This window comes from Danio rerio, chromosome 22 (assembly GCF_052040795.2).
Source record: "Danio rerio strain M-AB ecotype USA chromosome 22, GRCz13ab, whole genome shotgun sequence".
Classification (NCBI taxonomy): domain Eukaryota; kingdom Metazoa; phylum Chordata; class Actinopteri; order Cypriniformes; family Danionidae; genus Danio; species Danio rerio.
The window spans coordinates 9,734,335-9,757,835 of record NC_141042.1 but is presented as its reverse complement, the minus strand read 5'-3'; the positions used below and the strand labels follow the sequence as shown (position 1 = coordinate 9,757,835).

Below are 23,501 nucleotides of genomic sequence, written 5' to 3'. Positions count from 1 at the left end.
CGGAACTGTGTTTTGCTATCTGGGTGGCTAGGCGTGTATCAGCAAACTAATAAAGCCCGAAAAAAGCCCTGAACTTAGCGAATAAACAGTGTTCCACCAGGATCATGTATGTCAGAAACTATAGTTTACTGCTGAACTCATTTTGTCATAGTAAAATAACACAGAAATCGAATAATAACATTTCAGTCTACTTCAGTCTCCTGCCGAAGCTCAGACGCGCTGCTTTGAGAAACTGTCAATCACAGCTGTCAATCACGATGACACGCCCAGCATTAAATTACTGCTAAAAACAAACTGTTTACAAAAATGAAGATCTGCACCTATTTCAGAACAATAACCAGTGCCTTAATCGACCAGAACTATCTTTCGGGACATTTTATTGCAAGTGTAATAATTTTTTTTATTTGGGCTCAAGTCTCCTTCATTAACACGGAGGAGGCGGGCTTTATGACTTGTACTGCAGCCAGCCCCCAGGGGGCGATCTAACGGCCGAGACCCTCACGCGTGATTTTTTTTTCCCAAACCAGTTCAGCGCAAACCACGCCCCTACGCTAAAACCCCACCCCGCAGCTGTGACACGCGCGATTTCATTGGGCAACGTTGTTACTTGTCGTCTGAGAAAGAAGTTCAGAGTGCACATCAATCAAGTTCGTCTCTAATGGATCTATCGTTGACAAACGGTAAACACTTCTTGCTTAATAATGTTTAATATTAATAATTTATTAATGGAGATGTGAGTTGTATGTTTTTTTTTATAGTGTTCATTTTATTTATTTTATCTTTATTTTATCATTTTCGATCGCCCTCAGGAGAGTAAGTTACGATTGTAGTCCCAAAGACCAAGCTGCGGATCTAAAGGTAAAAAATACATTTTTTTTTTTATTTAACACACAAATTACAAATTTAGTACACACAGTCTTTCAAAAATTTGGGATCAGCAAGGATTGTAATTTTGTTTATAGAAGGATTCTTCAATTAATCCAAAATACAGAATTAAATAAATGCTGAAGTTAAAATAATGTGTTTCTTATTGACTGAAAACTAATTTAATTAAACTGTTTCCAACAATGATAATAAATTAGCATTTATAATGATTTCTGAACTATGGTGTGACACTTAAGACTAGAGTGATAATGTTGATAATTCAGCTTTCACATCGCAGGAATAAATGATCGATTTACATCCAAATATAAATATTACTTTAAATTTCATTAACATTTCACAATAATGCAACTTTCTGTATTTTTATTAAAGTGAATGCAGCCTTGATGAGCAAAAAAAGCTAATATTGATCTCAAACGTTTGAACAACATTAAAAGATTTATAAATAATATAAATTATTATTATTACTTTTATTGTAATAAACTTGGCTTACTGTAAAATTTTGGGATTTCTCAGTTAAAATGTTTATGGGTGAACACTCTTTCAGGTAAATTATTTCTACTTTTACAGAACTGGTTGCCTCGAGAATAAATACCACTTCTGCACCTATCGCTTAGGCCGTACAAACAGTAAATCACATTTGGGCCACACATGTTTTGAAGCAATTCTAAAAAATGCATTGAGAGATTTGGGGAGTAAAGGAATGGGTAAAAAAACTTAGTGAGTCTTGAGTAAGTTGGAGAGTGGTAGTGACAAAACCTAAAAAGGGACAATGTCAAATCAGTTCATTCTTTGTTACACTATATATATGTAACACACTGAAAATAACTTTACAGTAAATATTGTAAACATACATAGTTCTACTGTTCAAAACATTTTAGATTCTTCACACAAATTGAGATGTTTATTAATATATTTTGCTTTAGTGTGCCAGTTAGAAATCTCAGTTAACATTGACTTGGTTAATGGTTTGTAATTGTCCAGTGAGATTTTTACCCTTGTGATGGCTCCAGTATTTGTATAAACTTAGGACAGGTCATATGGATAGATGACTGGATAGACAGATTTTCATATGCACAGCCACAGTGATTCTGAAATCATATAGTCTCAGCCTCAGACATCATGCCAAGCAACTTCTGATGCATATGGCACACTTTTCTGGAAATCTTTTTAAAGATCCTCAGTCGTCCTCTGATTAGTTTAAATATACAGGATTTCTGTGAGTTGACAGCCCACCTAGAAACAAGTCTGTGCAGATAAAATAGCTGCAATGGTTATATTGATGACAGTCATTATTAATAAACATATAACTTTCTGAGACATTTAGTGATTTACTGCCTGCATGTCTGTGATGATGGGCATTTATTCATTTGATTTAAATGCTAAGTAATTAAAAGTATCCAATATTCACTGCATAAAAGCTTTAACTCACGATATTGACAAACTTGCAGGTATGCTTGTATATATATGTGTGTGTGTGTGTGTGTGTGTGTGTATATGTATTTTTTTTCTAATGGCAGTGTAAATCTTCAAATATTCTGTCATTTTGGTCATTAAGATAAGAGAATGACCATTCAAAGCAGCAACTGTTTTTTTTTTATTTGTGGATACTCACAAAAACAACAAAACCTTGCTTTTATAGAACAAAGTAAACTTTCACTCACTTATCTCATCTGAGGTGATCTTTAGGTAAAAATGCTTCATTAAAATAATGAATGAATCTGAGAACAAATGCTACATACATGTCCTACAGATTTTCTGTATGTTTTGTTGACAGATCATTTAGAATATTGCTGCATCATTGTTGTAAACGTTTGAAATTTCTAAATGTAAAATAAAAATATCTAACATTTCTGCACACTTAAACATTTAAACATTTATATTTTTTTCTGTGGGCTCATTAAAGGTGCCAGCACAATGTTCATGTTCTATCAGGCATGGCTTGTCAACAACGGCTGTCCAAAAATATGCTGTGGGGCAAAAAGGGTTTGCACTTTGGTAAAGACTGTAGACAAAAGGGGAGGATCAAGTAGGTGAGTTAGAAATGTCAAAATTGTACTAATATTTTTTTTTTAAGTTTCTTTGTGTAATTTATTTTTATTTTTCAGGAACAATGAACCCCATATTCCCACTTACTCAACCTCTGTGCGCTTGTACAATGTGCATTGAGGCACAAGGTTGTAGGGGTCACTGTAGTTGCCACCACTGCAAGAGTTAACGCTGTTGAGATGCCACCATGTCAGAGCCTGAGCTGCCAGTTGCCACCAGAGCTATTGATGCAGTGGCGTAGCGGACGGGCCCGCAGGGCACGCACCGCGGGGGGGCCCCGCGTGATTAGGGGGCCCCGCGTCGTCGCGATTTTCAATAAACTGTTGGGAACAACTGTGGTCGGAACCAAAGTTCACACGTCTGTGTTCTCTGAACACCTCTCAAGCGGTGGACTTCTTCATTCTGATTGCTTGCCGCCAATGTTGCCAACTTAGCGACTTTGTCACTAGATTTAGCGACTTTTCAGACCCCCCTAGCGAGTTTTTTATGTGTTATTGGAGATTTTTTTAGACTGTCATTTTTCCATACTGTACCGTCCCTACTCTTCTCAACGAGCTGCGTGTGATGCCGCCGACCCCTCCCCCGCCTCACAGCACTGACAGGCGGCCCAGTCAGTCCTCAACAGCAGCCTCTCCCACCTGCAGCCCGAGAGCAGATCACCCCTCTGCGTACCGACGACAAATGATTTAGCACAGGCAGTGTGAAGGTATTTCCCTTGTACAGTCAAACCAATCTACTTCTACTTTATTTAAACAATTTATTTGGACCGTTTATTCTTTTCTTGTTCACAATCACAGATATTTTAGTGACAGTTTCTGAACTTGTCTGAGTTTATTTCATATGAGAGATTACTGCACATTCACTAACGTTACACATCTATAATGATATACTGTATTCAAACAGCAATAAATGTACATGCTTATATAAAGTGTAGTGCAATTATAAATACCCCTTTATTAACCATAGGCTGTTAAACAGAAACGGTAGAACGTTATGACGTCAGTGATATGCAAATTGACGTATGACGTATCCCCCCCCCCTTCATCAGGGGGCCCCGTCAGCGATCCCTGCAGGGGGGCCTCCGCATTTTGCGCTACGCCACTGTATTGATGCCAGATTCACCAGAGTTACTGTCAACAGAACCGCTCACAAAGTCTCAACCACATTCAGACCCATTCCAGCAAAACTGCCAGAGCCCGTGGTGCTAGAGCTGGCAGATCTGCTGCTGCCATAGCCAACGCTTCCAGAGCCACTGATGCCACCAACTAAGCTCCAGGATTGGCCACCTCTGCAAAAGCCAACTAGCCTATCAGAGCCACTCTACCTATTTCTAAAGTGAGGACAATTTATGCTTTATAGATGCCTAATAAATGACAATTAAAGGCTCAGTGTCAAATGAACAGTACATCTTTGTAATCCTATCTAAAAAATAAAATTACTGTAAAGTTTAAACATTGCCGAATAACAGGAGTGTCAAAATACGACATAAAATTGGATAAAAAAACAACAACAATATAATAATTTAACAATATATTATGATACAACATTATAAAGTTATTTATCGAAGTTTAAACTGTACGGTAACTTTATTTTAGTTAAGATTGCAAAAATGTATTTTTCATTTGATGCAGATTCATTTATGTATCTTCAAATGATAAGAAATAAATCAAGTCGTGTTTTTTCCCCTGTTTAGAAGATAACTGAGCCTTTAATTGTTATTTATAAGGGATTTATAAAGCATAAATAGTCCTCACTTTAGATTAGGTCACAAAACTGGATGAAGTTAAAATACTAAAGCATTTATTAACATACAAATTAATTATTAGTATATGCCTGAATAATAAGATATATAAATGTTAATTTGAATGGTTTATTATTTACTTATGCGTTCTAAATGATCTTTAAAAGCCACAAAGTACTCTCAAATAATTGGTTTGTAAATGATACAATACTTAAGTATTGAAAAAATTATTATTAACAAAGTATGAAAATACAATCATTAAGCACATTATAGATGTGATTATAAATCAAGAATAGAGCATTTGTATCTGTAGTTACAAACTGCTTACTAACTTCTGTTAATGTAGAGTTAATGCTTAACAAATGATGAATTAAATTTGCTAATGCTTAATACATTATTAGCGTGTAGTTATTATAAAGTGTTACCAAAATGGGTATTGTTTATTTATTTTTATGGGAGGGCTCTAACAATGAATATTATTGCTGTCCAACTGATTATTCTCATTTTCTGGTCATTAAAGGTAAAACAATAGACACTGTGAGAGGAATCATATGATCAATTTTAACTTGTTTTCAGCATTAAATGAAAGCCTTATTTGAAAGGCCTGCAGAACATATGTTGGTCTCATTTGCAGTTATTAAACATTCAAACTCTGTATAGAAACAGGTATAGTTCAATGTACTTGTGCTTCAGTTGATTTTCATCTGATATGCAGATTATGTGCAGTGTTGGGTAAGTTACTCTGAAAACGTAGTTCATTAATGATTATTACTAGTTATAATTTAAAAATAAATACAGTTGTATTTTAAATTACTTTTTTATTCAATTTCATTAAAAACTTAATTACCCAGTAAATCATTTATTACTCAATATTATAAAAGAAATATCCACAAATCCCAAAGCATAGACAATATAAATAAATAATTTAATTCTTTAAATTTGAGTCTAACAGGACCTTTTAGTTTCATTAAACATTATATATTTCAAATATTTTCAAATTTGATACCACAAATGTAACATTCTTTAATTAAAAAAAATGGGTTATTTTGCAAAATATCTGAATTTTGACAACAAATTATACACATTCCTATCCCACTTCTCTGAATTAATACAAGATATTGTCAGAATAAATCTTTCAATTTAACTATTTTATACTAGACAGCGAAAGATAAAGAGGTTATGTTTGCATGCAGGGGCTGTGTTAAATTAATAATATATAAAAATGTTTTTTAAATAAATATTATGTTTGTGTGTTTTTTGCTGGTTTTTGTACTTGAGTAAAGTTTTCTCATTGTTAAGATGCTGTTGTGTGTGTGTTTACTTCATGTATTTTTGGCACTATTTTTATTCATTAAACACAGCTTTTTATATAAGCTGTAGATTGTTTGTACTACGTTTTATTTCATACATGCACTTTGTTAACCTTTCGTATTTTAGGTCTTTTATTAAAAAATAGTTTGTGTTCGCTGCCATTGTGATAAAGCTGGAGCTGCTGGACCAATGAAATCGAGCCACGGACGTGAGTCACAGCAGCGGGGTGGGGTTTTCGCGTAGGGGGCGTGGTTTGCGCTGAACTGGTTTGGGAAAAAAAATCACGCGACCCTCACTCAAACGCAGGCTTGCGGCACACTTGTTTAATCTCCTTCTTCTTCTGCTTACAGCAGAATCTCAAACTAATGCAAGCTCTAGCGCCACCTGTCGTTACTGGGTCAAAATCACTATCAAGCGCCTTTGATGTCGCACAAGATTAAATCTATCACACAATGAGAAATAATGAAATTGTGATGTTTTAATACTGTTGGTTTAACCTTTACCCGCATACAGGTAGAGTTACAAATGTTTTGAAATAAGTATTTGTCCCTGCTCAGCAAACTTCAAAAATTAGATAAATGACATAATATTATTTTTATATACATTATTATTGTCCAGAACATGTTATTTGATGAAATAATGCATTCTGATAGCTTATTTCGTTTTCATACTATTATTAATTATTTTCCATGTGTCCTTGAAATTGCTGTCATAATGTGGTAAATGAACCTCTAATGTACTCTGTGAACTCCCCATGGACAATTTTGCCTTTCTTCAGAGGAGGTTAAAACATCTGCTGTGCACACAGTAAATATCTACACTTATGTTTCCTAATTTTCTTTTATGGAGTTTGAAATTGAATGTTGTCAAGCATAACATGTCCACCTTGTCATAGTGAAAAATTTATGAACAAAAAACTTTTTTCAGAAAATTTAAATATAGCTTTTAAACTGTGTATAGTGAGGTTAAACAGGAAAACACTTTGCCAACTGCAGGTAAACATGTTGAATAAATGCTAGATAATAAATCTTTAGCCAAATATGTCCACCCTGTCACAAACCCTTCCATGACAGTATGGACATATTCATTGCTATCTTATTATTTATGATTTTATTGTTATTGAGATAAAGCGGTCATGTTATAACACCTATGCACATATTACATCAGTAGATTTAATACATGAGTGGACAATACAAACCTTTTGGCAATATCTGTGTTAGTCTATATAACGGATAATAAATGTCATTTTAAAGTTCGTGTAATGGATTTCATTGACTGTTTGAAATAAAAATACAGCCCTAAGTATGTATGTGTACATGTGAACATCTGTAATCTAAATATTTACCTTATTCTGAAAAAGACAACATGAGTAAGGTGTTCACATGAGTTGCTTTAAGACTTTTAGTTCATGCTTCTGTTTTACAATAGTAGTATAAGCGTAGATCAATTAATGACAAGTCATTACGTCTCTCCATTCCCAATACAACACGATCCAACATTCCCTTTACTATTTTATACATTTTCTTCCTTTCCAGAACTGAGTAAGTGGAGCTGAGAAAGCAAGGAAATATAGGGAAGACCATGATGCAGTACTGTGGGAAAAAAAAAAAAAAAAACAGTTTACAGTGCAAAGATTTGAATTCATTAGCATATTTAGTTTAATGTAAAGAATGATAATTGTTTATTTTTTCAAACTGCATATTGATAAATCCTAACTGATAACAGAAGAGGCGGCACTGTGGCTCAGTGTTTTGCACTGGCAGTGGTTGGTGAAACTGATGTGGAATTCTTAAAACCTTTTATTCGTGTACCTGTAGTTTTTCAAATGTTCCTCCATTTTTTGTTCACCAATTAAGCTTTTGTCCACACTGTCATGCCAATTTCCACCCTGTCATGTTCAACTTTTATTAAAATAAACAAATTATTTATTAACTCAAGCAAAACCTTGTGTAATTACTAAATTGGGTGGTTCATTAAACTATAGTGACCCCTGATGAATAAGGGACTAAGCTGAAGAACAATGACTGAATGAACGAGTGATTTCTTAATTACCCAATAAAGGCCAGTTAATATTGTTGGAAAGTTTAACAAAATACTTTAGATGTTGGGTTTTATTTTGAAAAGAATGTGCAATGATTGCATATCTTAAACTAGAAAAAAAATGTCCATAATTGTATTTTTATAAACAGACTTTTCCCATAATCTAAAATGCTGGGTTGGTAAAGAGACACATGACCTTTCTGAAAATAAACATTTCATAATCCCACTGCAATGAAAATATACTCAATATTTATATTTGTCCATGACAGGGTTCACATATTTAGAGGTTTGTTTACTGTTTGAAGTTTTTTTATAAAAAGTGCTGGAGCTTGACTTACATTAATTTCTTACAGTCTATGGTCTAATTTATACAACAAATATGTGCTTAAATAAAAAAAATCTCAAACTGTTTTGGAAATACTGAAGTCTTAAAGGCCCTTTATAGTGAAAAGGACCCAGCTGCTAGATGATGTCACAACATCACAATGACGTAACTGTGTGTAACGCAAATCTGTGTATGACAAAGAAAGATCACTTAATTTACATGATAGACTACAAAGAACAAATTAAAAGGAAATATCAAACACGATGAATAATCATATTCTGATATACAAATAGGCTTCAACAGAATTATTCAATTATTTTTGAACACCAGGATTAAAAAGGCAATTTTTTTGAGCTTACAAAACAACTAATGAAATCTAATGAATCAAACTATTTTAACTTTAATTTTTCTGTAACATATTTAGTCTATGATTAAAAAAAAATCACTATTGTATTTGTATTGGTGATGTGTGGTAAGAGTATAAGATCAGGCAAGATCATTGACAAATGATACGTTTATTAAATATGCCGATTATAATTTCTGGAGATCTGATTTAACCATACATTAACATGGAAAAATATATATAATATATATAAAAATAATAAATTGAATAGTATAAATTATACAGGTTAAATAAAATACATTACAGTGACTAGATCAGAATAAAAGACACAAACGCTTCACTGATTAAAACAGTAAAACTGAAGGAGAAACTCCATCCAGAACACACACAATAGACTGAATATTTGTGCATCAGCAACAGACACAAATAGCAAGCGTAATATAAAATATAATATAATACAGTAAAGAAGATCTGCTATGTGTGAAATATAAGAGCGGTATAGCACCTATTTTAAAACAGAAATTTACTATCGTAGTTCTTATATTGATTTATTAGTTGTGCTTAAATATATATATATATATATATTAATAATTAGAAATATTGAATTGCATAATGAATGTTTGATTCCAAATGAAAATTGTTTCTGATTCAATATCATGTTTCTAACACACACTGCGTTATTTGCTTGTCATTCTGAGTCTCTTCGCCTGATTTAACATTTATCGTCACATTTTAATCCCACATTTTACCACAGTATTGAGACTCTTTTGTAGATCCTCAACTGATGTTCACCGATCCTCTCATCTTCACACCTGACTATGATATACAGCATTCAGAGTCTGTAGACCACTGATGCTCTATTCTATAGGTGAAACCAGAAGAGAAAACAATCAGTGTTCAGTGAAACAGTACAGATTCATAACCACTACATCTCAATTACTGCTGTTCAGTAAACAAATTCAATAACCTAATATTCTCTGGAACAATCACTGTATTTCTAAAACAACATCTGTGTTAAATTGAATACAGTTAAAGCAGTAATGGTGTTCATGTGTTTGAGCCTGTGAGTGCTGAGAGACACAAGCTGATGTCTGAACACTTTCTGTGACTGAAGACTAATGTTATATTAGAGAGTCCAGAAGAGCGAGAGTCATTGCTGATGTGCTGCTGAATCTGCACTGATTTGACCAGTGTTTTCTACAGTCTGTCCAAGACTATTTCAGACTGTAATGATTCACTGCTGAAGACATTAATAAAGCAGCTGTTGCTGGATAAAGCTCTGACTTGCAGCTCTTCTGCTCTTTCCTCCTTTCTCTTCAACCATTGCAGACACTGCACACTTTGTGCTCATCAAATAAAGCTTGATGATCATTTCCTCTCAGACACATCTGAAAGATTTGTTCACATCTCAGAGGAAGATGAAGATCTTTACTATCAGTGTTGTTTACTCACATCAGTTTACAGTTTGAGTCTCGAATCACATCAATGAGCTCCTGCTTTGAGTCTCCAATGTGATTGTCTCTCAGATCAAGCTCTTTTAGAAACTGCAGAGCTTTTGTGTTCATCAAACACTGAGTTAAAGAGGAAACATATGAGATGCCACAGCCATACAATCTATAAAAAGACAAAAAGAAAGAAAGAAATATGTTTTAATGTCATCACAGGTTTAATGCAGCAGTGATAAACTCATTTGTAGAGAGTCTCCGTCCTGCAGAGCTTATGCTGCTCCACATGTCTTCAATTACATTTAGAAATTGTTAATTTCAGTCAGAATTTGGACATCAGTGATCTTTTAAACCAGTACTAGTGTTATATGTTGCTGCTGCTACTACTATTATTCACTGCTAACATTTATTTTATATCTTGGTTTCTAAGTTTGACAGCCGTAAACAATGAGGAAAGATCAGTTGCTGCTGATTGTTATTTTTTAACATTATTATTTGTTTTTTCCACATTGCTAAAGCACATATTTACATATAAAAACAATCATTTTGAGCATGCTTTTATTTAGCATAAACAGTGAAATTAGCATGCATTTGACAAATTACAATTACACAATTATCATCTAGTAGACCCTATTCTGCATATAAAAGCAGCATCAGCACAAACATTCATCTGATTCAGGATCATCAGAAAAGTGAAGAAATTTATTAAAAAGATTGTAAAAGCTCAAATTTACTGTGAGATATAAAAGAGAACATATGAAGTGTTTTAGTTTAAACTGTTTAATTGTGTGAATGTTTCTCACGTTAGTGTATACAGTTTACAGTGTGAATCTTTCAGTACGTCACATAAGAGATTCACTCCTGTGTTTCTTATTTGATTCTCACTGAGGTTCAGTTCTCTCAGGTGTGATGGGTTTGATTTCAGAGCTGAAGTCAGGATCACACACTGTTCCTCTGTAATACTGCAATGATTCAGACTGAAGACAGAAAGAGAAAAGACAATGACATAGAACTACATTAAGTTCATGTGTGAGTAAAATACATAACAGTTAGTCACTAACAGAGCAGCAAAATCATAAAAACATAATAAAAGAGCAAATCAAAAGAGCAGGATTTGAGGACAAGATATAATCCAAGTCTAGAGTTTCATGTTTTCTGAGTATTTAACACATTATTTTGCCAGCAACACTCCAATAAAAAAGTAAAATACTTCTGATTTTATGATTGCATTTAATGAGAAAATACACAAATAAACAGGAAGAATGTGGAGTTTATAAATGCTTTGATGTATACTGTCTGAGAATAAATAATCTTTAATCTCTCAGTATCTGCTGTACAGTATAATGATACTAACTGTAGTATCTCCAGCTTGAATTGTGGCTTCATCAGTAAATCACTGAGGTTTTTCACAGCGGAGTCTCCTAGTTTATTCCAGCTGAGGTTCAGTTCTCTCAGGTTTGATGGGTTTAATTTCAGAGCTGAAGTCAGGATCTCACACTGTTCCTCTGTAATACTGCATTTACACAGACTGAAGACAGAGAGACAAAAAGACAATGTCTGAGGTCTGTAATGATAAATGTGATCTGTAATGATAAACAGTGAGTTCAATAAAGATGCACATAAATACACCATATCTATGGCCAAATAAAAAAGACACATAAACTCTACTTGTGTAATATTGTTCATGTAGTCTCAGATCAGTGTTCAATCACAGTGGAGGACAAATGATTAAATGTTTTTCTTAAGTGGTTCCTTTAGCAAAAAACATTCAGACAAGTTTTAGAAAAGGATGTTCATTTGGTTCAGTGCTGCACCAATCAGTGGTGCGTTTCCGAAAACCATTGTTAGCCATCTAGGGTCTCAAGTTCTGTCTTTACAAAGATATTTTGTTGATTTGGCATCTCCCAAATCCATTGTTCTAATGAACAATTGCAAACTGCTTTGCAAACTTCTATAATTGCAACTACACCTCTGGAGCTGTAGTTAGAAACATAGTTCCTAGAAGTCTTCTATTCCCAGTTGTGCCAACTATGCCCTAATCATTTAGAACATTCTAACATTTAAACTTGAATTATAAAAAAAGCATTAAAGTCATCTCTCTTAGGTGTAATTTGCTTTCAAAGTATTTTTACAGTTCAGTTTTAGCAATCTTCATGTTTACAATTGTGCTCCCTTTGCAGTGCACTTTGAAAACATTGATGTCATTTTGAACACAGCCGTGGCTCATGAGAAACTATAGGTGACCTGTTATAAGCGGAATTTATGTTACGTCTCCAAAGCTTGTGAAAACAGAAAACATGCATACATTAATGCTTTTAATTTATAGTAGGTTATTTATTAAGTATCTGTACTGTATATGACATGGGTCTGCTGGTTAGAACATTTCTGCAGTGGTATGCATGTGTCAAACTGTAAAAGTAGACTTTTCAAAGAAAAAAACAAAACAATATCCTATTAAATAATAATAATAATGTTAATAATAACAATCATCATTTGTTCATTCTTTTTTTTTTTTTTTGGTTTTGTCCCTTTATTAATCTGGGGTCGACACAATGGAATGAACCACCAACTTATCCAGCATACGTTTTACATAGTGGATGCCCTTCCAGCTGCAACCCATCTCTGGGAAATCATCATCATTAATAATATTATTATTATTAAAAAAAATTACATTTCCTAATAAAATAAAATGTCATTTCTTAATAAATCAGCTCATTATTTAATTAATTGATATGATTTATATATGATATTAGAATACGTTTTAGCTTTGGTAAGGGATTTTATGTTTTAGAATAGAATATGGAATGTTCTCAATAATATTTGTAAAAGGAAACATCTACTCTATATGTGATGTTTACATATACTTCAATTAATATGGAAAACAAGTTCATGTTTTTACCATACCTATTATAGGATTTTTTTTAATGCGTGTGCGTGTAAAACAATATAATTTGCACAAAGAAATCATGCGTGTTTTCTCTAAAGAAGTTGTTACTCCACCCCGTTTAGAGCATCTTTATAGGCGTTTTATGTTATAACTAACATGGTTCGAACGATGGATCTAGCTTATTTTCTGATTATTTTTAGATTTTTTTTTGTTTTTTGATTTATTGTCATTTAGAGTGTTTTCTTGCCTATTATTTCAGGAAATGATGAACTGTCAGGATATCAAAGAGTAAAGAGTACACTACAGTAAGATTACCATTAAAAGTTTAGTTTAATGTGCAATACTCACATGAGTGTGTTGATCTGACAGTGTTTATCCTGCAGTAGAGCTGAGAGTTGATTCACTCGTGTGTCTTCTAGTACACGATAACTCAGATTCAGTTCTTTTAGGAGTAATGGGTTTTTACCCACAATTCCAGTCACACACTGACAGGCTTCATCAGCAGCAGGACTCAAAAACCTGAAAACAGAGAATCAAACAGTAGTGAGATCTATATATTATACAGCAGAACACCAGCACATCTACTGACTGTGTTTACAATTTAGCATCAATAAAGCAGAAACATTAAAACTAGGGCTGGACAATGACTTAAACTGATTAATTCACATGATTTTCCTTTGTTTAAGTGGATTGTTATATGCAAAACTGAATTAAAAAGTAGTGCATTTAATTATAAAGGTTCTTGGAATATGAATAAAAGTGCACTAAAATCAACTTTTAAAAAAGTTCAGAGCCAGTGAGCAATGAACTTTTAAAGATGATAATAATCAAGAAAAACAATAAAACTGCATTAAAAGGTGATTAAATAATTGTCTGTGTTTATTAATTAATGTTAACATAATAACATGTTCACTCCTGATCAAAACAAAAACTGATCTTTTAACCTTCCGATGCATTAAAGCATTTATTTTATCTCAAGATTCTGTAAAACTAAAATAAAATTCTGTTTTGATCTCCCACATCTAACTTTATTATTTCCCTCTCTCTCACCTCAGTGTCTTCAGTGGACAGTGTGGATCCTGTAGTAACTCAGTGAGCTCCTTCACTCCTGATTGTCCAGGATCATTTCCTCTGAGATCCAGCTCTATCAGGTGTGAAGGGTTTGATCTCAGAGCTGAAGCCAGAGCTTTATAACCTTCTTCACTGATACTGCAGTCTGAAAGACTACAGGAAAATGATAAATATATTTTAATAATCAAAAGCAAAAGGTAATAAAATTAAAAATGATGACAGGTCAGACTTACTGGGGTTAAAATTAAACATTAACAATGGATATGCACAACTGAACCATATTAAAGCAAGAAGTAAAGCTGACGAGAGACGAAGCAATGAGAATACAGCGTGCAACTATTAATACACTTTGTTAATTCTATGGTCTGTTAAATTGGCAGAAATGAAATGCAATCAGTTTTAAATGGGTTAAAAAAATGCACTTCCCTTAAACATTAGCAGTAACCATAGTAAGTAGTAAGTGATGGTTGCCAGATACTTCATTCATCTGTGTAACCTTGAGTACATTGACACATGCTTCACTAGGGAGCTTATGTAGATAAATCAGCTCACAAATATAACTAAAATAATTGGAAAGAGGAAGATAAGTCGTTACTATGAGCTACTGGTGTCATAATATGCACAAACAATCTCTCTCTGTCTGAAACTGATCCAAAGTGTGGAAATGAAGTCTCATAACTGACAAAAAAAAGATAAATATTGTGGTGTAGAGAGCAAAACTAAATTTGACTAGTCTATAACTGATGAAATCAGAGAGCTATTTGATGATATAACGTGATTTTAAATGTTGATAATGTTGAAAAAAATAGTTGAAAATATTATGATTTGTGACACTTTCAATAATTTTCTATCATTAAACAGTCTCTCCAGGATTTTACAGAAAAAAAAAACTTTTTTTCATCAAAAAAGATTTTTTTAGACTAAAATTATTATGTGGCAAGTTTTTTTTTTTTTTAAATTTGCGGCATATTTATGGCATTTTATTTATTGTTTTGCTGTGTAATTATACACATCTTATTCATTCATTCATTCATTCATTCATTCATTCATTCATTCATTTTCCTTCAGCTTATTTTCTGATTATTTTTAGGTCACCACAGCGGAATGAACCGCCGATACACATCTTAATTCTTTATGACCTCAAGAAGCACTGCTTTCTGTGATTTATATAAATAAAACGCCAAAAGAAAGAGAGAAACTAGACTTTACTCCTAAGGCTGCTGTATAATATTTGATATATAAATATATATATAGACAGACAGACAGACAGACAGACAGACAGACAGATAGACAGATAGATAGATAGATAGATAGATAGATAGATAGATAGATAGATAGATAGATAGATAGATAGATAGATAGCATGCTACCATATAAAAACACTACATACTGCATTTTAAGAATATTAAAATCTTTAGTTTATTGTGAGCTCAAATTTAAAATTAAAATGTCAATTATCACAGAATGTACCTCAGGATTTCTAACTCGCACTTAATATTCTTCAGTCCAGCACAGAGCAGCTTCACTCCTGAATCCTGCAGATTATTATTGCACATGTTCAGCTCTTTCAGACTGTTTTCTGATCTGAGAACTGCAGACAGAGCTGAACAGCTTCTGTCTGTTAACTTACAAACATTTAACCTACAAGAGAAAAAATACAACCACAGAATTAGGTGACACAAATACAACATAATTTAATTTATATTGACTGGCTTACAGAGCTCTTCTACTGGATTTGACAACTGCTGATAGTCTGATGAGACACTCGTCTGATTTCTTGAATTTCTGAAGCTCCTCCATCTCCTCCTCTGATGTCAACAACACAAAGACCAGAGCAGACCACTGGGCAGGTGAAAGATCAACAGATGAGAGACTTCCTTTGCTAAGATGAGTCTGAATCTCTTCCACCAGAGTTTGGTCGTTCAGTTCATTCAGACAGTAGAACAGATTGATGGATCTCTCTGGAGAAAGATTTGCTTCAAACTTCTGCTTGATGTACTGAACTATTTCCTCTTTGCTCTGATCATTGTGTTCTTGCTGCGTCAACAGACCTCGTAAGATTCGTCGATTGGACTGGAGAGACAAACCGAGAAGGAAGCGAAGGAAAAGGTCCAGGTGTCCATTGTCACTCTCGAGTGCCTTGTCCACTGCAGTCTTTAGCAAGTCAATCATGGACTCATTTCTGTTTTTAGAGTCTTGATCAAACACACTTTTCTTGTTGATATCCAGAATCAGATGTGCATAAAGGGCTGCAATAAACTCTTGAACACTCAAGTGAACAAAGCAGTACATGGTACCAAGAACAATCCCTGTTTCCTCCTTAAAGATCTGGGTACACATGCCTGAGTAAACTGAGGCCTTATAGACGTCAATACCACAAGCTTCCAGGTCTGTGTCATAGAAGATCAGGTTGCTGTTTAGCAGATTATCAAATGCCAGTTTCCCCAGTGAAAGGATGGCGTCTTTATCCCAGGAAACATCTGGTGTGTTTTCTCCATCATACTTTCGTCTGCTCTGCTGGATCTGAAAGCGCAGAAAGTGTGTGTACATTTGTGTCAGAGTCTTGGGAGTGTCTTCAGTGTTTGACTCCTGCAGTGTTTTGGAGGCGTCATTAGCCTGATTGTGTTTCACATCATTATTTCTCTTCTCCTGTAAAATGTTCTGGAGAACAGTGGCTGAAATCCAGCAGAAGACTGGGATGTGGCACATGATGAAGAGACTCTTTGATTGTTTAACATGATCAATGACTTCCTGATTCTCATCTGTGAGTCTTTTTCTGAAGTACTCCTCCTTTTGTGCATCATTGAATCCTCGTATCTCTGTCAGCCGGTCGATACAGTCAGGAGGAATCTTACTGGCAGCTGCAGGTCTGCTGGTGATCCAGATGAGAGCAGAAGGAAGCAGATTTCCCTTGATGAGGTTCGTCAGGAGAACATCCAGAGAGGCTGGTGACGAAACATCACGACACGTCTCATTACCAGCAAAGTTCAGAGAAAGACGACATTCATCCAATCCATCAAGGATGAACAGGACTTTGAATCGATTTCTTCTTGTAAGGTTCAGTCCTTTTGTCTCTGGGAAAAACTGAATTATAAGCTCCATCAAACTGAGTATTTCTTTCTCCTTTAAGTTCAGCTCTCTGAATGGAAGAGGAAATATGAAGCTGATCTCTTGATTTTCTTTTCCTTCAGCCCAATCCAGAACAAACTTTTGCACAGAGACTGATTTCCCGATGCCAGCGACTCCTTTTGTCAGGACAGTTCTGATCTGCTTGTCTTGTTCAGACGCTTCAAACAAACGTCTGCATTCAACCTGTATCTCTTGTGCTTCATGACGTCTGGAAGCAACTTCAATCTGTCTGACCTCATGTTCAGTATTGACCTGTTCTCTGCCACCCTGAGTGATATAGAGATCTGTGTAGATGTTCTTCAGGAGTGTGGAGTCTCCTTGCTGTGCAATTCCTTCAAACACACACTGATACTTCTTCTGTAGGCCACATTTCAGCTGATGAATGAAGAACAGCTCATCTACACACAGAGGAATATAACTTTAATTTTCCTTGTACTCTTCAATATTTTATAATTGACATTACGACAGTGAGTCTCTCACCTTCTAGAGTATCTGCTGCTTCATCTTGCTTCATTTCTCTCAGGAAGTAAAGTGTAAGATCAAGAGCTGCTTCTCTGATGCTGCATCTGTTTTCATTAAAGTCCTTTACAAGGTATTGTGTGTTTTCTTTTTGTAAGATTTTCTTAAAATTTTTCAGCTCTTTCTTCAGAAAGTTGAACATTTTGCTCTCAAGCCCCTACAAGCAAATGAAAAACACAAAACAATTAAACAGACAGTTCAACCAACACTGAACATTCTGTCATCATTTACTCGCTCTTTACTTAGTTTTTTACTAGTTTTTTTTTTACTTCTGTTGAACACAAACAAAAAGATTTTCTGAAGAAAGCTGGAAACGATGATAAATCGATGAAAATCGATGATTACTGGTTTCCAGCTTTCTTCTATTGATCTTTTTTGTGTTCAACAGCAGTAAGATACTGGTGGTAAAACTAAGAAAGGTCTGGAGCCTTTGAGGTTGAGTAAATAGTGAGTGCGTTTTCATTTTTGTGTGAACTTTCCCTTTAAGCCACACTGCACATCCATATTGATTCAGAACAATATATTCAATAATGAAAAACTCAGTTTAAAATGTTTATTTGCTGTTAATTTTAACCAACAATTGGAATCATCTGCTAATATATAGAATATGGTCTAACTCTTTGTTTTATTGGACCCAAACACACATTTTCTTGACAATAAACTAGACAAACATTAACTAGATGATTTTAAAAGGGCTGTCCTTCAGATTGAATGGGATGAATTACTAACTGTAACTGACCAGGATGACGATGGTCAAATTTTCTCAAAAAAACTTGAGCACGATGACAGATTTTAGTTGTACTTTTCAGCCTAAAAACAAAAAACATACAGTCCCCTGAATGAACTCTGATATCTTAAAAATAATAAAACAGCCGGATCTTGCTTTCAAAATTGCACATCGATCAAAGCTGACTCATGATAGACAACATTTCACTATGTTACGAAACAAGATGGTAAAGTGTATAAGAAAAGCGAAGGCAAATTTTTTCCTGAGTATAATTGAAGAAGCAAAAAGATAGGTCATCAACTGAATTAATGGTAAATGGGGAAATGATAAATAAGCCAGCTGATATAGCTGAAATATTTAATAACTATTTTGTGGACTCGGTAGATTCAATCACACAGTGTTTTTCTCCCAATTATTCAGAAGTTCATCAAGTAAATACAGTAGAACAAGCTTTTTCTCTAGGGTTAGTATCCGAATCAGACGTCAATAGACCAATTACATCTCTTAAAACATCCAGAGCAAAGAATATATTTGGGAGGGATGTGATACTTTTAAAAAACATTAGTGAGTCTCTAGTAAAGCTGATCGCCAAAATTATTAATCTGTCCATTTCTCAAGGGATGTTCCCCAGTTCTTGGAAATCATATGTCATTGTGCCTATATTTAAAAGTGGCAATCCACACTCTATTAGTAATTACAGACCTATCAGTATTTTACCTATAGTTTCAAAGACTGCAGAAAAACTGATAGCCACACAAATTATAAATTACTTAAATAATAGTTATTTTGCTTTAGATCCATTGCAGTTTGGTTTCAGAGCAAACTAGTCAAGTTGCTACTTCACTGAAAAAGTAAAGTCTTTATTAGATAAGGGGGTGTCGTTGGGGCTGTGTTTCTTGATTTTAGGAAGGCTTTTGATACTGTAAATCATAGAATTCTCATGTCCAAATTAGTTGGTTTTAACTTCTCACCATAAACTTTAAAATCGATAGAATCATGCTTGTCTGGTCGCACACAGTGTGTTAATTAACGGAATTACAAATCTGCCCCTCCAGGTATATCCACAGGTGTTCCACAAGGATCTATTTTGGGCCCTTTACTTTTTACTTTATATATCAATGATCTTCCATCTATTTGTCCTAACAATAACATACAAATACATGCGGATGACACCGTTACATTTATTCATGGTAGTAGTGTGTTACAAGTTGCAAACAAACTCACAGAATCACTGGTACATCTTTCAGCCTGGTTAAATCAATGCTGTTTACAATTGAACATCTCTAAAACCGTGTGTATGTTCTTTTCTAATAAATGGTAGGCTAAGTATAGTACCAGATGTATTTGTATCAGGGGAAAGATTACAAGTTGTACAAGAGTACAAGTACCTTGGAGTTTTAATAGATTCAAAACTATTTTAAGTCTATTTAAGTCACAGGTTAAAAAGGTTTGTAACCGGGTCAGATTCAGTTTAGCACATTTTAGATTTATTTGTGATCAGATGTCATGTGAGGCTGCCCTAATCTATTATCACTCCATGAACATTTCTCACATCACTAATTGTTTGACCACTTGGTCCCAAGCCAGCATTACTACTCTGAAGCCACTTTAATCATTATATAAACAATCCATAAAAACCCTTGATAAGAAATCAGTTCAATCTCACCATTTTTTAATATTAAAGAAATGCAACCTGCTTAGTTGGGAAAATTTAATTAAATATGTACATATCTGTTTAATGTTTAAGACTTTACATAACCCGACTTCACCATTAAATCAGTTTGTAAATATTAGAACGATTGCTCACCGAACTACTTGAGGAGGTGAAAGAGGGGACTGCATTATTCCTCTCAAAAAAAGTAAATCTAACATTGCTACTACTCTAATATTCTAATGGGAGTCAGCTGAAATGCTGAAAAAGTTTAAGACTTAAGACAGAATATGATTGCGCATTGCACTGTCTTTTGAATTTAGAAAAGAGCAATGCACTGTGCCTTTATGTTGCTAGGCAGCCACTATATCGGACATAGTTGACTCTTTTCCAACTGCAGATGCACTGTTACATGTCAGGTGTGTCTGTGTTGTGTCTTGTTTTAGATGTTGTCATCATGTGTTTATGTCATACGTTTCCTCATGTGCAGTGCTTTTTGTTCCTCGTTCGGCATTGAATTTTCACCCCTTCATGTTCTGTCCGTGTGTTTCAAGTTCCATTTGTAAGTGTGATTTTGTACATAAGTATTTTTGTGACAACACTGTGTCTCGTACATCTGTGAGAGAGCCATTGTGACATACGCAGAGAGCAGTGTGTAAAATGCGAGGACTAGCAGGTGGCAAGATTACATGATTTCATAAGCATAAGCTCGCTGCCTTATGTATAAAGTGGACTATCAAAATAAAGTGTCACCAAATAATTTTATAATATCATTCATACTTTAATTGTAATTATAATTTAGCTATGACAATTTAATTAGTAAGCAAACTACTGTGTTTATTATAAATATTAATTATATGTTGTTTTGTATTATAAATACAAGCACATATGTACATTTCTAACCTGAAAGATGCACTGAAGGTCTCTGAAATTATTGCAGCTCCATTGAGGATGGAAGTCTGATTCTAATGTCTTATATTGAAACCTGTGAGCAAATAAATAAAATACTGATTTGCAGTCTTATATTATGTAATCACAGAAGATTATGTAACAGAGAATGTGTGACCAAACTGTAGAAATGTATAAAATACGTTTTATTTGATTGTGTCTCACTGAAGTCCGGCATGTCATCTTTTGACCAGTCACTCTTCACAGACACAGAGCGGGACACATGTGAGCCTGATCTTACACTGAAGACACAAAGAACAGAGGAAAACAGACATTTTACTAGGATCTTTAGCCTAATTAACATCAGTTATTTTTGATAACAGTAATTAAATTTAAGCATTTGTCCCTTTCATGACTATGAAAGAACATTTGCACATTTCAAAGCATGATCCATTTTTCATAGTGAATGTATGTTTTATGTATATTTTATCACTGAAATAAAGATCAAGACCAAAGTTCAATAAAAGTTGCCAGAAAATATGTTGTTTATTCAGTGTAGTGTTAACTAACCAGGTTCTAACAAACATTACACTTTACACTGTTTGGGTGGAAACGCAATGTTTTAATAAGTGAAATACCTTTTGGCTATTTTCCTCTCACTAAAGTTTTTCATGCCACCTTTTAAATTTCACAGAACTGAACACATGTGAACCTCATCTTACACTGAAGTCACAAAAATACATTAGTTTACCATGAATACTCTGGCTTAGGCAGAATAGTAAAATTATTATTGCCTATGTGTTTGTGTGTGTAACATTTGCTAATTATTTACATTCACTAACCACTAAATGTCATTCAGGAAACCATGAATATCCTTTACCTAAATTAAACTTACTTAGTTTTGTTAAAAATTCCTATTCAAGCAGGTTTAAACCCCCTTTAACCTTGAACAAAATAAAATTATTACAATACATTTTGTTTTGTAAAGCATTTGATATGGCAATGAATAAAGGTTTTGATCTTTAACAGGAAGATTCTGGTTTTGAATTCAAGACTTTAGTTTAAGATGGTTCTGTGAACAGCCAGTCTCACCTGTGTTTCTCTGAGAGACTCATCTTAAATGCAGTCTTTTCCTTTACTTATATGACATACTGAACATCATCAGCTCAAGTTCAACAATCTTTGTGTAGCCGGAGACAATCAGATGATCATCATGAACTGATCATGATAACGTCTCTGAAATGAAGATCAAAACAAATTCAATTATTTTAGTAAGCATGTAAATCCTATTTACAGTCTAATATGCAGACATAATGTGCTTATTTAAAACATTGAAGAAAAGTTATGTGTTATTAATACACGCTGTTTCTTCATTAGCGACATTTGTAACATTAAAACAGACTTAATAATCATCATAATAAGCGCATCGACACCTCAAGCCTAAAGAACTGGCTTGCCCAAATAAGTCTAAGCATCGACGAACTTCCGCCAGTGCATTAACACAAGACGATAAAACTACACAATTATCACATCACAACAACATCATTTTAACAAACACGACCATAACACAATTATCACATGATCATAACAATTGAAACATTTAGACACCGTTTCTTAAGCCAGCTGTTCAGAGTCATGTTGGAAATGAACATCGTGAAAACAACAACAGTTTAGGAAAAATGTGGCAGTACTACACAATGCTTATTAGCGGTTGAAAAATAATTTGCTAAACAATAATAAAAAAAAACGTAACTGCGATTTATTACTGCTTTATTGATTGCACTAATTAAAAGGAGCGATTAGGCCACAATATACTTTCGCTTTCACCTTGTTACAAACAGACATCTTTAGAAGAAAAACAATGAAATACATATTTTGCATGACTGGTTTAGCATTCATCGCGTCAAACGGTTTGTCTTCAAGCGTTTTTTAAGTTATTCGTGTATTTTCTTTTACTATAACGTTACTTCCGCGGCCTTTAAACCACACATTTATATAAAATGCCTTTTAAAAATAACATCCCTGCGGGATTATTCAAGTTTAAGTTAACTTACTTACTGTCGAACAGTCGCGAATCCAGAAACATTTTAAACGACTGTACGCCGCAGCTCAAACACGTCGATTTCATCTGAAATAAAAGTTCATCAAAGCAGTTTTGGCTCATTAGCGCCACTCACTGGACAGCAGTGTGAAACAACACACCTGAACCTCCTTCTTCCTCCAAGTACAGCAGAATCTCAAACTAATACAAGCTCTAGCGCCACTTGTCGTTACTGGGTCAAAATCACTATAAAGCGCCTTTGATGTCCAACAGAATTAAATCCGCCACACAATGCGAAATAATGAAATTGTGATGTTTTAATATTGTTGGTTAAACCTTTTGCATGCCTACAGGTAGAATTACAAGTGTCTTGACTAGTGCAGTTGAATGACTCTTGTCCTGGGAGCACTGTACCAATGTGGCGGCGCTATTGACGCATGCTCAGGGTCCCT

The 23,501-nt window shown here is 34.2% G+C and overlaps 2 protein-coding genes and 1 long non-coding RNA gene across 7 annotated transcripts in view; 2 read left to right on the top strand and 1 right to left on the bottom strand.

Annotated features, from left to right (window-relative positions):
- Positions 1-634: 634 nt before the first annotated feature.
- On the top strand, positions 635-4,943 carry LOC148679498 (uncharacterized). Its single transcript, XR_015945665.1, has 6 exons — positions 635-680; positions 810-858; positions 2,789-2,915; positions 2,991-3,163; positions 4,048-4,281; positions 4,637-4,943. It is a non-coding gene; the product is annotated as an uncharacterized LOC148679498 (long non-coding RNA).
- A 337-nt stretch (positions 4,944-5,280) lies between these two features.
- Positions 5,281-23,501, top strand: part of LOC147838394 (uncharacterized) — a 900,722-nt gene continuing 882,501 nt past the window's right edge. The window contains exon 1 of the mRNA XM_087303459.1: positions 5,281-5,404. The gene's annotated coding sequence lies outside the window, so the exon portion shown is untranslated. The remainder of the gene's footprint in view (positions 5,405-23,501) is intronic.
- On the bottom strand, positions 6,448-23,154 carry LOC147838414 (protein NLRC3-like). 5 transcript variants are annotated; one of them, XR_015521451.1, is made up of 14 exons: positions 23,067-23,154; positions 22,101-22,244; positions 21,212-21,310; positions 21,024-21,105; positions 17,704-17,899; positions 15,812-17,621; positions 15,565-15,735; positions 14,074-14,247; positions 13,372-13,542; positions 11,491-11,664; positions 10,940-11,113; positions 10,144-10,305; positions 9,441-9,553; positions 6,448-7,575 (listed from the first exon to the last, which is right to left on the bottom strand). XR_015521451.1 is itself a non-coding variant. In XM_087303362.1 (13 exons), the coding sequence occupies exons 2-13, from the start codon at positions 22,121-22,123 to the stop codon at positions 9,508-9,510; spliced, it is 3,282 nt and encodes a 1,093-aa protein (XP_087159488.1). In that variant the 5' UTR covers positions 22,124-22,244; positions 23,063-23,154; the 3' UTR covers positions 9,366-9,507. The 5 variants fall into 5 exon arrangements, 4 of the variants coding, with proteins under 4 accessions (XP_087159488.1, XP_087159489.1, XP_087159491.1 ...); XM_087303362.1 differs by lacking the exon at positions 6,448-7,575 and having other exon boundaries at positions 9,366-9,553; positions 23,063-23,154; XM_087303363.1 differs by lacking the exons at positions 6,448-7,575; positions 9,441-9,553; positions 10,144-10,305; positions 10,940-11,113; positions 21,024-21,105 and having other exon boundaries at positions 11,350-11,664; positions 23,063-23,154.

Coding starts and splice junctions, on each gene's coding strand:
- LOC147838414 (XM_087303362.1), bottom strand. CDS start 22,123: ATGAGTCTCTCAGAGAAACACAG. Junction 21,106..21,211: donor GAGACACAATCAAATAAAAC/GTATTTTATACA, acceptor ATTTGCTCACAG/GTTTCAATATAAGACATTAG. Junction 11,665..13,371: donor TGTCAGATCAACACACTCAT/GTGAGTATTGCA, acceptor CTCTGTCTTCAG/TCTGTGTAAATGCAGTATTA.